This window comes from Xiphophorus hellerii, chromosome 17 (assembly GCF_003331165.1).
Source record: "Xiphophorus hellerii strain 12219 chromosome 17, Xiphophorus_hellerii-4.1, whole genome shotgun sequence".
Lineage (NCBI taxonomy): Eukaryota > Metazoa > Chordata > Actinopteri > Cyprinodontiformes > Poeciliidae > Xiphophorus > Xiphophorus hellerii.
The window spans coordinates 636,993-651,674 of record NC_045688.1 but is presented as its reverse complement, the minus strand read 5'-3'; the positions used below and the strand labels follow the sequence as shown (position 1 = coordinate 651,674).

General features: G+C 39.2%; 1 protein-coding gene across 4 annotated transcripts in view; it reads right to left on the bottom strand.

Annotated features, from left to right (window-relative positions):
- LOC116736336 (SLIT-ROBO Rho GTPase-activating protein 1-like) overlaps positions 1–14,682 on the bottom strand; it is a 28,786-nt gene that overhangs the window by 3,570 nt on the left and 10,534 nt on the right. Inside the window, exons 5-21 of one of the 4 annotated variants that reach the window (XM_032588715.1) lie at positions 13,800–13,862; positions 13,431–13,628; positions 13,216–13,344; positions 12,006–12,227; positions 11,706–11,807; positions 10,055–10,252; positions 9,213–9,297; positions 9,103–9,130; positions 8,934–8,967; positions 8,260–8,320; positions 7,708–7,785; positions 7,484–7,618; positions 6,044–6,149; positions 5,356–5,580; positions 3,846–3,925; positions 3,183–3,387; positions 1,219–1,350 (exon numbers count right to left, since the gene is read on the bottom strand). In XM_032588715.1, coding sequence (XP_032444606.1) covers positions 1,219–1,350; positions 3,183–3,387; positions 3,846–3,925; positions 5,356–5,580; positions 6,044–6,149; positions 7,484–7,618; positions 7,708–7,785; positions 8,260–8,320; positions 8,934–8,967; positions 9,103–9,130; positions 9,213–9,297; positions 10,055–10,252; positions 11,706–11,807; positions 12,006–12,227; positions 13,216–13,344; positions 13,431–13,628; positions 13,800–13,862 — 2,081 coding nt within the window. The remainder of the gene's footprint in view (positions 1–1,218; positions 1,351–3,182; positions 3,388–3,845; positions 3,926–5,355; positions 5,581–6,043; positions 6,150–7,483; positions 7,619–7,707; positions 7,786–8,259; positions 8,321–8,933; positions 8,968–9,102; positions 9,131–9,212; positions 9,298–10,054; positions 10,253–11,705; positions 11,808–12,005; positions 12,228–13,215; positions 13,345–13,430; positions 13,629–13,799; positions 13,863–14,682) is intronic. The other 3 variants (XM_032588717.1, XM_032588716.1, XM_032588718.1) reach the window with 3 other exon arrangements.

Genomic DNA, 14,682 nt, shown 5'->3' with positions numbered 1-14,682 from the left:
AAAAGTCGCTAAATTTAGCGACACAGTGGATAAATTGACAACAGTTGTTTTCCTCGTTCGGTTCTCAAACTTAACCACGCCCCTTATTGTCTACAGACTCCGCCCACTGCTGGGTTTTTTTTTCAAAAGGGGGCGGAGCTTTCTGCCAAGACTTTTATTTATTTCCCTTCCACTTTAGAAATCCTTATTAGAAATTAGATTAAATCCATTTCCATGTAGTTGCCCCAGAATCTGCTGGTTGTTGTAGTTTTGAATTTGTTTAGTTGTAGTTTTAATGACTACTTATACTTTTTATGACATTTCTGTTGTTTCCTTGTTTTGTTTTTACTTTTATTGACTCATTTTGTGTAGCTAATTTGTAAAACCTTTGTTTGATTTTAGAAAGACAAATTGTGCATTTTCCAGAGAAAACAGTTGAAAAAAGCCTTTAATTCTGGTGCATTTACAGAAATGTCATCTAATGTTTATTCTCCCGAGCAAATAAATTAAATTACATTAAATTAGCAGGTCTGGGTGATAAATTAATGTTACAAATTAATAGAACTTTTGATTTTTGAAAAGTAAATGTTTTTATTAAACCAGTGCACTGCGCCCGGGCGGCCATCTTGTTATAAAGACGTGTTTTACAGTTTGTTCTTATTTTGACTTTGAATTCATGTCAACAGTTTGACGGGACAGCAGAGCTAGGCCAAGATTTTAATTACGACAATGAAGTCAAAATGATACGGGAATAAAATGTTGCCAGAAAAAAGTTGGAATATTAGTAAAGCAGTAATTTTATGAGAACTCCAGCACAAAAAATAAATGAGAAATGTTGAGTCTTGTTTTACAGATAAGGAAATATTCAATCTATTAACAAATCGGCACCAAATTTTTTCTTAATATTAAAACTTTTTTCCCCTAAAATTGAGTTTTTATTTTGCCAATATTATAACTATTTAATTCACTTAATTACAGAAAATTATTTTAGCCTGGCCCTAATACTCCATTGTCCAATAAACAAAAGGGAAGATTGAAATAAAAGCTACTTTTTAAAAAAGAAAAGAAAATCCTTTATTTTTCAAAAAAGGAAGCAAGAAAAAAGTTGCATCTGGTTTGAAAAAACATCTGAGTTTTTATTTCTAAGCCGCATCGTCCGGCCTGTTTCATAGATAATAAATCTTTTTGAGATCTGCAGGTGTTTACAGGTGAGACAGGAAGCGGGTTTCCGTGTCTGACCTGTTGAAGTTCTCCGGCGGTCTGATGTCGGTCGGGGAGCTCAGCTCGCTGCGGGACCGCTTGTCCTCAGTGCTGCTGCTCCCCCCGTCGCTGTCGGCTTTCTGGCTGAGCGTATCGGACATGGCGTCCGCCCTAAAGACACAGAGCACGACTCAGTCGGGACAAATCGCTGCCGAGGCAACAAAACGCTCCGATCATCAATGAAGTGATCAATAGCAGAGAGGCTAGAGACTCCCTGAGTCCAATTAGTCTGTTAATCAACAGGGAGAAGATCCAGTTAGCAACAAATCCACTCAAATCCATCAGAGCAGATCATCAATTAATCACACACTAATTACTGTTTTACTGTAAAACAGGCTGGAAAGAAAAAACGTCAAAAAACTGATTAATAATAATTATTTGAAACAGAAAAAAGCAAATAAAAACACTGAATTGATGCAAGCATTTCAACAATAATAATATTAATACGAGTAAACCTTAATTAGAACATTAAAGAAAATATACATTCATTTTAATAATTGTTTTATTGATTTTTTAAACTTTATTTCCATATTTTGAAGAATAAACATGTAAGACTTTAATAGCATTAATAGAGATAATTAATAGTTAATTAGTATTAGACTTACTATATTGTCATTGCACAAAGACAAAACAGTCAATTTGTTAACAAAATGTCAAATAGTCAATTTTAGATTCAATTTAAATGTTAATAAATTTTATAATTTCATTTTTTTCATAATTTCTGTTTCAAAAAAATTTATTTAGGTAATTTAGGAATTTCAGAGAGAAAAATAAAACAGATTAAGTAAAAAAGGAGAAAAAACACTAATTAATTTAAAATGAAATAATTATATTAAAATAATATACATAACAAAAATAAAATATATTAATGTTGCTTTAATTTAATATGAAAATGTGTTAAAAATTTGAATCGAAGGAAAGATTAAATTTAACTGAAAAAAATGAGAGTTAATGGACTGAACTCAATAAGAAAAAATTAAGTCTGGAGTGAAAATAAAAAACAAAGATTAAATTCATCTGGAGAAATCAATTAAAATTTCATAGATTTGGTGTGAAAATAGATTAAATTTAATCAAAAATTAAACAATATTGAAATGAAAAAATGAAAAGAAATCAGATTAAAAATATTAAAACAAAACAAATTAAACAGAATAAAATACATCAGTAGATTAGCTAAAATAAGATACAATTACATATCACAGTCATTTAATAAAACTACAACATAGCATGCATATTATGTTTCTGATGTATTTTCAACTTGCATTCATATGTTGAAATGTGTGTTATGGTTTCTCAATTTATTACATCTACACAAAAAAATGCAAAAAAGAAAAACATGAAATGTGACACATTAATTTTGTTATGCTAATCAACAATAATTAGGGTATTCTTAAGGTCAGATGTGTCAAACTCAAGGCCCGGGGGCCAAATTTGGCCCCACATAATTTTTTTATGGCCCTCTAGACAGAGGCCTTCAAAATAAAGCCTTCAAAATTACGGTTGTGTGCCTAAATATTATTTGATTAATTAAAGTGTTTTTTTCCTGTCAGATTACATCAACGTGAAAAAAGTTTAATATTGTTTAACAGATTCATCAAATGCAGAAAAATCTATTCATATTTGAACAGTTTAATATGTAGGTTTATTGATAAATGTTGCCACATCTAGTCCTTTGAGTATATTCATGATCTTGATGTGGTCTGAAATAAAAATAACTTCCACAGCCCTGCTTTAGGTAATGGCGATAAGATATGTATAAATATATATTCTAAAATATTCAAAATGTTTGTTTTATAGTTTAATAATAATAAAAATAACAATAGATATGTTTTGAAATGTGAATAAATTATTCAATCAACTGAAACGACATGTAAAAAACCATCTGTTTTTGAGTTCTAAAGCATAATTAAGAAGTGATATTGTAATGTCGGACGTGTACAAACCATTTGGGACTGTTCACTCGCCTGTCCTTCACCACGATGTACTGATGAGGCACCAGGCCGCGGCTGCCGTTCAGCCGGCCCTCCCACCAGTCATGCGACGCGCGCTGGAACAGCTGCAGCGACGCGCCCTTCTTGAAGGACAGCTCGCGGCCGGACCGGCCCACGTAGTCGAACCGGGCCACCGCCTCCACGGCCTCGCCCTCTGCTGGGGAGAGACCAGGTGAGACACGGAGGTGAGGCCGACGGCATTCCAACAAGATGGAGGGCTGCCGAGCGGGAGTTGAGAACGAGGGAATGTGGCGTCTCCATGGCTGCTGTTACCACGGCAACCATCTCTCCACGAGGAGATACAAAGATGGATGTGTAATGCTGCGTTCCAGTTGTCCTCGGAACATGGAAATTCCGACTTCCCAGTCGGAGAAAAATCATCTCAGGAGTCGGATTTTCCACTGGGAAACTGAGAGCAACTTTGACTACCCCCAGTTACGACTCATAAGGCCGGTTTCGCGTTTCAATATGGCCGCTCCTCGCATAAAGAGTTGTAAATATTCATAAGCGTAGCCACGTTTAAGTTCCGAATTCTTAACTAGAGCGCTGTTACTTCGGGTTTAACTTCCCAGGCAACCGGAACGCAGCATGTGAAGGTCAGGGGTCAGCGCGTACCCTCGTCGCTGGTCTGGGTCTCGGTACCGGCGTCCGGCTCGGTCTCCTCCAGGGCCCCAGGCTCGCTGAACGGACTCTCGCTGCAAGGAGATGAAAAGGAGGGAGAGGATCAGGCAGCGAAGCAGACCGACAAACCGTCCATTCAGCGCGGGAACAAAGGGAGGAGGACGCGCGCACAGCAGGAGGCGAGGCGCTCCACAGAACCGACAGGATGTCAGGATTTACTCAGGGTGGTGAGGAAGAGAAACACTCGGTCCTGTCAAACTAGCTGACAAGTAACATGTCTGTCGCCCTCACAGCGTCTGAAGAGTATCTCCCCAGCACCGTTTCCATATTCATCAACTAAAACATCCTATTTTATCTGTTATGAAGTAAGGCTGGGCAATAAATCATTAACAATATATATCGCGATAGATACGTGGTTAATATTAAAAGAAAATACGTCCGATAGAATGTTACTGAACTCCGATCCAGAACCGCACAGCATTCTGGGGGATGTAGGCTTAATGCCTAGTTTACGTGGCAAGATTTTTACGTCCCAACCCATTTCCCCTTTCCAACAATCTTAAAGACGCAATGATTATCGAGATGGCTCTAAATGTAAACCTAAGATATATTCCTTGCGTATGCAGGGTGTTTAGAGTGTCTGGTCCGCTCTTAAGGGCGTCGGATGTCCACAAACTACCGCCACTGCTTCTTCCCAGTCGGCCATGTTTGTTCAGGTTTCCCGTCTGACATCTGAACGGTGGTGAGTGGAACATGTTTGTGTTTGGTGTGTGGTTCGATACTACAAACCTGTTATATCCAACATTTCTTATCATCATTTGTGTGTTCAGGTTTCGAAAATCGACCGACAATTCAAAAATCTTGCCCTTTGAACCAGGTATTAGCCGTTTAACCTCTGACGGCCTAGCTAAGTCGCCCTTTGGTTACCTAGCAACAACCTGTTGAGTGAAGAGAGAAAATAATGAGACTGGATGAACCAGGAAAGATCACGCCGCCAGTTTGGCAGTATTTCAGATATTTAAGGGGGAAAAAAATCAATATTGACTGATATGAAACGCTTTTGTTAAGTTGCAGTTTTATCTAGGCCTGTCACAGCAATACATTTCTCTGAACAATAAATTGTCCCAGTAAATACTGCAATAAATGATAGTAATTATTGGAAATTAACATTTAACATTTTGAGACCAGTTTCAAGTCATATGTTGATAAAGGCACAATAATCCAAGTTACCCTCTGAAAGATCAATAAAAACTTTAATTTTCTAAAGAAAAGTTGGAATTACAAACACCCGAAATGAAACAAAGGCCAAAAACAATAAATAAAATGGGAGGAAAAACCACGCTTACAACAGAAACCATAAATAAATTGGATTCTGATTTTTCTGTAAATAACACTGCCCTTCAAGATATATTAATCATCAGAATGGAAATTAGAGAACTCATCTACTTTGAGGTCACTGTGAATAGAAAAGGAAACGTTAAATAAAACGTGAAGCCGGTCTCACCAGTACTGGTCGCCGGTCATGCACTTCTCATAAACCGGGCCTGGAAGCTCCTTGATGTCAGGAAAGATGTTGTCGTGGTGCAGGATGACCGTTTTGATGACCTCATTGACGTGCGCCTGGCAGGCCACCTGGTCCAGCGTGTCGGGCGTCGGCAGGAGGGTGGGGCCGAACACGATGGCCAGGTTCCCAGTGTCCATCATGTTCTCATCGCTGTACTGGGAGAGGCTGGGGGAGCAAGGAGGAAGATTTTCTTAGTAAATTGGAATAAACCTTTGGTCACTTGAGTCAGAAGTATTGACACCAAGAAAAAAAATGAAGTCTGAATTGAAACAACCCTTAGTTCATTTCCACAAGCTAATAAATGCAAAGGTTTTCCACATTGTGCCTTTAAATAATAATAACAAAAACAGACTGATAATTGTTTTTAAATGTATAATGACTAAATGTGAAGCATTGTCTATTTTTATATCTTTGAGCTGACACACTGACACACTCCTGAATGCCTTTCCTCTTCATCAAAACCCCAATTAATGCAGCAGGAACATCACACCTGCGTGCCACACTTCCTGCCTCTCCATCCCTCGCTGTGCTTTTGTTCTATATTTATCAGAGAGGCGGCAGAACCAAACTGACGACTAGAGAGGCTTGTGTTCTCTCAGAGGGGAAGAATGAGGCGGCAGACACTCACTGGTTGAGGAAGGCGAACAGGTAGCGCATCACCACCAGTGTGGCCCTCGGGACGCCCAGCAGGATCTTCCTGATGCACTGAGCTCTCTCATACAGGTTTTCCATCCCTGCAGCAGGAAACGGAAAGAGACGTTTCCAGGCTTCATTTGAAGGGACACACTTCAGAGACAAACAGACATGAGATGGTTAAACTCCCACAATTTTTCTCCAGTTTTGCTCAAAAACGGAATCTGAGCGTTCAGTCAGACTGATGTCAGTGCATATATTTAGGTAAGCAAACAATAATTTATGTTGTGTCCATTTAAATTACAAACATTCACTCAATATGTATTCTGGCTTAATGCGCTTTACTCTGATAAGCTCTACTTGCTTTATTCCTGCTCCTCATGTATGGAAACCCAGAATGGCCAAAAACAGGCAACATTTTGTGTGTGTTTCAGATTAAAATATGTTTATGACATGCTAATAGCTGTGTTCACAACTTAAAGGTAACCTATTATGCTTCCTTGAACAGTTTAGGATACGTTTCTGGGATATACAAAACATGTTCATTACATTTTTTGCACAAAATCATTCTTAGATAATGAGAGTTTAGCTGTTTGAGGGCCTCTTCTCACTTTAAATCCAAATAAGCAGCTGCTGGCCACGCCCTCCAACACAACTTCTATACTTGCAGATGAAAATGATTACAAACAGATGTGCAATTATGCAACCATACATCTTTGAAAAGCAGAAGTGGAGCCTCCTGCACAACCAACAAGAATGCAGCAAGTGGTTTCTGGTTGGTGAGTCAACAACAAAACACTTGTCTTTTCCAGCAGCCATTGTACAGCTGTAAAACCAGCTGACCAAGCGTGCTAGATCTCAGCTTGAGTTGCTAGGCAACAGGCGGAACTCTTCTAGGATTGCTAGGTGATCTGTGACGTTGCATTCTGGAGGTTTTTGAAACATTTCCTTTTCCTTCACCAAAAAACATTAACGTATTGCCAATTCTTATTTTAAGAGCTTTGGTTGTTTTTGGAAGGAGTTGAAGCCCAAATGGAAGAATTAAAAACATGTAAAATGTGAATTTTCCATAATAGATCCTCTTTAAAACCAACCACATACGGTGGGTTTGTGTCTAATGAAAGTATAAAATATTCTTTGGATGACAAAAGAAACAATCAAAATCTCAGATCAAAACACTGAAGAAAAATAAAAAGACTACATAATTACATTTTGTAGTCTTAGAATATATAGTTAAGCATACAAATATGTTTCCGTTTTGCATTTCAGGTTGTATTTCTACATTTTTTGAGCTACTGACGTGAAAAAATATCTGACAGTTTTGAAAAGCTTTTATTTGGCACTGCAAACGGGGAACAAAGCGGACGAAATGTCGAGGGAAGCTGAGGGTCTGGGCTGGAGGTAAACGCGTTCAGGCGGCGCTGTCGGTACTCACGGACGCAGGAAATGAGGTCGTTGAACCTGTCCTTTGGAAACAGAGGGTTCTCCAAACCCCTGAAGTACAGCTTCAACACCCCGGCCACAGAGTTGATGTCGTGGTTGCTCTCCTCGTCTATGAGCGGGTCGTTACCTGGGCAACCAGCAGAAGCGGCGTTATCGCCTGACAGTTTTACAGCTTACCAGTCATGTGACCCTCTGACCTCACAGGTGACCTCTCACCTCTTTCGAAGCAGTTCTTGATGTCGTTGACCTCTACCTGTGAGCCTGAAACCCGGAAGATGCCCTGATGCTGAAGACCTGAGAAAAACATCTGGGTTTGACTACAAGCTGCATTACACATGTAAGTCTATAATATAAACATCGGGGGGTTAAAGTGCGGTTCGGGGGCCATTTTCAGTCCTTGGAATAGTTTTCTGTGGCCCATCGACCATAATTAAAGGCTGGTGCAGCACAAGAAATTGATGCAGATGGACACTTTGTAATTTTTCCAAAATGGGAATTGTTGGGTAAAACGTTTTTCTTTTTCTTTAGCCTAGTTCACAAACATCAAACTCTTTTTACTTAGAAAGAAAACTTTGCACACCTATTGATTTAACTCGACTAAATACAGCAAACATTTCCAAAAAAAAAAAAAAAATTCAGGCCAAAAGAACAACAGTCCACTTAGAAAAAAAGTGTGATTCATAAAAAATCATATAAACTGAGTGTTGACACAACTAAATGAATGTGAAAAGAAAAAAACAAACATCCAATCTAAAAATTGAGACGTACCGTGTAGATTAATGTAGCGGATGCAGCTTTCCACTAGCAGCGGTATGGCTTTAGTTGAATCCTATCAACACACCAAGAGAGCAACTTAACAAAAATGTTTGCTTTCAATTAATTTAAATAAGAATAGAGCAAAAGTACAAGAACCACATTCTTTAAACTGGAGGAGAAATCATCCAATCAGAGAGAAGAAAGGTTATAAATAAGTTCAATAAGGATGGAAGAAGGAAAATGTTATGTTGTTGTAGATATTAAATTATTTCAATTAAAAACTAGAATTAAAATGCTTTATTTTGCTACAAATTTTTTTCTTTCACATAATTTTTTCTTATCTACTTTAAGATTGCATCAGTTGATACAGACTAAAATTGTATGTTTTTTAATGTTTATTAACCTCAATTGAGACTACATAAGTACTGAAAGCTTTGGGTAGCTTTAAAACCAAAGTAAGTTTTCACAAAGCGCAGCGTCAAAGCTAATGCTAACACGTACTTTAATCTGTATGCCGATGACACTCTTAATATTTTTATTTTAGATAGCAGTCAGCTAAATGAGAAATATTGTGATTAAACTGTTGAAATGGGCAGTTTAAATGTGAGGAATTCTCAAATGTTTTAGCTAATCACAGATGACTACCAGCAAAAACCGACCCCTGACCCCCGACCCCCGGTGTCTACCTGGTGCTTGCTATGGGAGTTCTTCCGCCCACGACTACAATGAGCAGCAAAAGGAGGAAGAAATGAAGAGAAAGAGGAGTTTCTCAGAGTTCACAGTAAAGTGGTGAAAGAGGCAAGATTGGTTATTAGCCTGAAGAGAAAATGAGCATGAAATGAGAAAAAGCCTCACCTGGTAGTCAGTAATTCAGATTTATATCCTGCAACAGGAAGAACAGAGAACATTTCAAATGTAAAACATGCAGATTATCGTCTGTAAGCCCTGAAACACGTCGCTCTTACCCTCAGCTAAGGCTTTCTTTAATATGTCATGTTTGGCCTGGAGTTTCGAGATGAGATTACTTCCCTCTAAATACTCGCGAAACTTCTGAGGATGGAAGAACAGACACAGAGCTTTATTTATCCCAGAGAAATCTGCTGAAATAAAACAGATACAGTGATTCACTGCATTATTTACATTTGGATTATTGAGCCTAGTAGTAAAAACAATGCCATGTTTTCACCATGTTATTTATGCATTTATGAAAATTAATAAACCATTTGTATTTGGTTCAACGCTAAATACTTAGCTCAAAACTAAACATTAACCTAGCATCTAAAATATTAACTTACTAGTTAAATATTAACCTAGAAAGCTAAATGTTTAGATTCTTAGCTAAACATTGCTAATATTTAGCAAGCAAATATTAGCAATGTTTGCTTGCTAATATTTTTAGCAAGCAACAATATTTATCTCCAAATTGAATATTAATCTTCCAGTCTAAATAAATCTAAATCTAATCTTGCTTTCATTTCCTAATTCTGACTTTAATTTCTGAATTTTGACTTTTTTTTCTCAATCTCAGAATTGTGATTTTAACCGGCCATCTAAAATAATCTCTAAAATCCAACATGTTCCTCCAGTAAGTTCTCCTGCTACACGACTCTCATCTTTGTCATCGCAGCAGATTAAGATGTACATTTTTTTCCAGAATCTTAAAAATCCATGATAATCCCGACTGACGTAAAACAGAAAACATGTCTGATTTCTAATCTGATGAACGATGTTTTTTGTTTGCTGTGTTTCTCCAGTGAATGGAAATGAGACGCAGAGTCTTCGCTTCGCTTCGCTGCCGTTTCCTCACATTGAAGTAGAAAAGCTCCGTCTCCTGCTGGTTGGCTCGTCTCTTGGCCAGACTGGGTTTGTTCAGGTAGCCGTCCGACACGCTGGACTTGACCGACTCGGAGGACGGGCTGTGGGTGAAGCTCTGCGACACGTCGCAGTCGTCCAGCACCGTCATGTCCTGCAGCGTGGTCAGAGTGGCTCCCCAGGTCTTTTTCACCTGAAGGAAACACATTTTAAAGGTGCAGTACTTTGACTTCCCTTTCAGCCACAAACTTTCATGTGTTTTACTGGGTTTTTATGTGATAGACCAGAAAATGAGACGCTAATCTGTTAATTAAAAGATCTGAAAAGTGTGGAGTGAGTATATATTCAGTCTTCCTGAGTAAATCATAGAGTGCAAAGTACAGATTGAAATTTCTGACTATTTTTTCATGTGGAAAATCTCAAGAACGGGCTGACTGAATGGAAAACAATTCCTGATGGACTACATCTGGACTTTGAGTAGGCCATTCTGACAGTTTCCATTTGTTCAAGGTTGTTGCCTGAGTTGTCTCCAGACTTTCAGGGTTTTAATCTGGATTTTTTTCCTGCTCGTTTTCAATCCTTTTCATCTCAGAAAGTAACATTTTGTTGCTTGTTCAGCCATCAAACTGCTGCAGATCTCAACATAAGAGATGAACCGGGAGATTTACAGCAAAGTCTGACGACTTAAATGAAAACATTAAAACCAATTAGGGGATTTAATTCTTTACACACTCTTCATATGCAGAGTGTGTTTGTATTTACAGCGTGACGGCTGGTTTTATGGGCCTGTGATGATGGGGGCGTGGTTGTGTGTGTGCTGGGAGCTGCTGAGACGTGCAGATGCTGCTCATTAATCCCAACTCCTTCAGCATTTTTATGCCCTTCAGGCCGAGTTAACAGCTGCCCTGTGCGCTACACGACAGCGGGGACACAGACTGCAGCAGCAGCCAGTAGCTCTGCTTTATTTTGGGACGCTACATCTGCTACATTATCACCCAATTAAAACTGTATAAATTACCACAACTGAAGAAGTTCTGACGCAGAAAAACATGTGATCTCAGGGGTTTTCACCCGGTTTAGTGTTTTTATTTCACACTTTGAGCAAACAGCTGGAAAAATGCTCTGCAGGATTCATAGTCTCAACATAAATCCACTTATTTTCTGATATGTTTGCAGGTCAAACGTCCTAATCTGTTTGGATAAAAGTTGCAGGATTGTTCATCTGCAGCTCTGCGTAGCTGGGGAGCCATTTCTAAAGTTACAGCCAAAAATAGTGGCAAAAATTTGGATTATTTAGCCCAACATAAAAGAAAAAAGTCATATTTTAACCATGTTAATTTATTTATAAGCATAGTTTAAGCTACATATTTAGCTCCAAACTAAATATTTAATTAGCAAGCCAAATAAGTAAAATAGAAACTACATATTTTGTTAGCTACATATTTAGTCTGAATCTAATGATTCATTGAAACTTTATATATTCTATCTATATACAGTATATTCCATAATAAATCTTTTTATAAAATAACTTTAAAGAGTTCCTTTATTGTAATTGATGTCTGGTTGTTAGTGGGAGTCCAGTGGATTTTATGTTTAGATAGATTTGAGATCTCTGACCGTCGTCTGATTGCGTTTGTGTGTCTGACCTCTTCGTTCTCGATCTTCAGGGACGCCAGGCGGGTCTGGAGCTGAGTGAGGCGCAGCGACAGCTCAGCCTGGACCTGCGGCTGGGAGGCGATCTGGGTCGTCTGACAGGAAGCGAAACGTCACCAACACAAGAAGAAAAAACTGCAAATCCTCAGGTCAGAATCCTGATTGACTCTGGTTTACCGCTGCAGTAGCTATTTCTGTTTATTGCCAATTATGTCAGGATTTGTCCTCCAGATAAATACGTATAGAAAGAAATGAATCAGGAGTTTTGTTGTTATTTTTCCGGTTGAACTCACTGTGTCGCCCATGTGCGCCTGGAATCCGAAGCGCTGCGGTGGGCAGAAGGCAGTAGGGTAGAGGCCCAGCAGACGCTGCCTGTCGCGGGCCGGGTCCAGGTTCTCCACAGCCCCCTCCAGCACCTCCAGGCCCGCCCGCCTGGAGGCTTCAAGGCTCAGTTCGGCGGATAGGTAGGTCCTCAACGCCCGGCTCAGACTGGAGTGGTACCCTAAGTCACAGCACTGAGAAACAATCAAGGCGAAGTTTTAAGAGTTCTGCAAACTTATTTTGGGAAAATCGTTCTGAATGTTTGAAGAAGACGCTGAGAGCAACTTCCTTCTTAACGAAATGTGAACAAAAATGGAGGCGTCAGATTTTAGCAGGTGGAGGATTTTTCTTTAGTCTTTGGCTAAAGACCACGAGTCATTTCTCATGCTAACGCTAGGCTAACACATTTATTCTAGTTGTATTTACCCAGAATGCCTTGCACTGTTGTCCACTTCCTGTTTTTGGAGCGGTCTGCGGTCCGCTAGGTGTTCACATAAAACTGAACCAGAGTTCACTTCAGCCAAACCCAGACCGAGTTTTGTAGGCAAACCAGAGTTTCCCAAACAAACCGGACTTTAAGGCCAACGGACTGGAGTTCAATTAAAGGGCCAGTATTCTGTGTTTTCCAGGCACAAAGAGCCGTTTTATGGCATAATCAAATAACTATGTCTTCTCCAGTTGTTGTAAAAGTACTATAAAGGAAATTTGACTTTGATATTGAACACCTTGAAATAGGGCCTCTGTCTCTTTAAAAACTCCTGCTCTTTCTGAAACTCCGCCTCCAGGAAGTCATCCCAACATGGCTCCTGCATTAACCCTTTAACGGCGGTTTTACCAGTGTTGCTCTGAGCAGCAGCTCCTATAATGAGCTCAGCAGCGTTTGCTAATTGCTGCTGGCTAGTCTGAAGGAGCTGAGTGGGGGGAGGAGCTGTGTTTCGAAGGCGGGGCTAGGTCCACCCAGGCGTTTTGCAGCTGAATGGTTGCCATGGAGATTAAAGGATTTCTCAAACATGCATTAAAGAATCAAGTCAGCACTCCAGGTTTGATTTTGACAACGGAATAACATAAAATGGAAAGCTCAAAAAATTATATTTCCGTAATACTGCCACCAGAATGAACCCTGAGTTGAGTTCATCAGACTGTTCAGAGTCAGAACTCCGTAGCAGCAGATTTTTTACTCACGTCGATGATGTCGGGCAGATCGTGGATGTAGTATTTAAACACGGAGGCATTGGTCGCCTCCAGAGTCAGTAAATACTCATTTCTGGCTTTCAGAGTCTTCAGTTTGTTCTCTGAGTATTTTGCCTTCCTCTGAGAATAAAAGGAACAAAATATTAAACACATGAATCCTTTCCTAGTTCTGCACTGATTCCCGTAACAGTTATTCATTAGTTTACCTTCTCTCTCATCTTCTCCATCTTGCGGGCGGCGTTGCGCCTCTGGTGGCGCTCCTCTATCCGCAGGCCGAACACAGGCTCCACCCCGCCGCCCGACCCGGACACGCCCTTCACGCGGCCCTCCTGCCGCTCCGCCTCCCGCAGCTTGGTCTCCGCGCTGATCATCTCCGCGTTGTACATGTGATACGTCTTCATCACCTTGGTAACGGCAGCAGAAAGACAATTTGCACCTTGTGGTTCAGTTTCAGTCTTATGGACACAATACTAAATGTTTTAATCAAGTTTGTTTACATAATAAAAATCCTGTAACAGATTTTAAATCCACTGAGTGAAGGTTAAAGCTGTTTATTCTAACGTGCTCCTATTTACCGTGTAAAGCTCGTTCAGAAGCTTCATGAGGTCGTCCTGCAGCTGCTGGAGGATTTCTTTACTCTGACACACAAAAGAAAAATATCAACATAAACTCCAAAACAAAACGTTTCTCGTCGTTTTCAGCCAAACTTACCAGCTTTGTTACAACACAGCCATCTAAAATATGTCTGTTATTCAGGATGTTTGCTAATCAATATCTCATTGCAAACAAGGATAAAATTGTTATTTTTGTATCTGTGTTTATGACAGTGTACTGTTCCTTTGTAGATAGAAAAAAAATTTCTAGAAAAAGTAAGAACATTTCTAAGTTTGCAACACAGAAAACCTTCCAAACGAAAAAAAATATTAAACTTTTTAAATTCAGAAATTTCCTCTTTTTTATTTTCAGGTAATCTCAACATTTCTGAGATATTTGGCAGAAATATTCTACTCCAATTTTTTTCTATGATGCTAATACATCAAACATTTTATGAAAACATGTTTTGTGTTTTTCTGTCAGGAATCTAATATTTTAGGAGAAGATTAGATGTAAAATACTCAAGAGGATTGTGGCAACTGGAAAAAAAATTATTTTGACATTTTAACTCAGAATTATGACTTTAATTTCCGTATAATGAGTTTAATGTCTGAAGATTGAAGTCAGAAATCTGAGAACAAATTTTTCTTTTTTTGTTTGCTAGTTTTTCCAGTGGCCCTAATCGTCTCCCGTAGTAAATTACTGGACTATAAAACCAAGTTTCAGGCTTTCATTCTGAGTTTTTAGCCTCTTTTTGTGGCCGTATTCTGCTGTGTTAATATCATTAGTCATGAAAGCGGCTTGCAGAACATTTTCCCGCCTCTGCCTGCCTGAGTGAATCTGCTGCTCCTCTCTGAGCGCAGG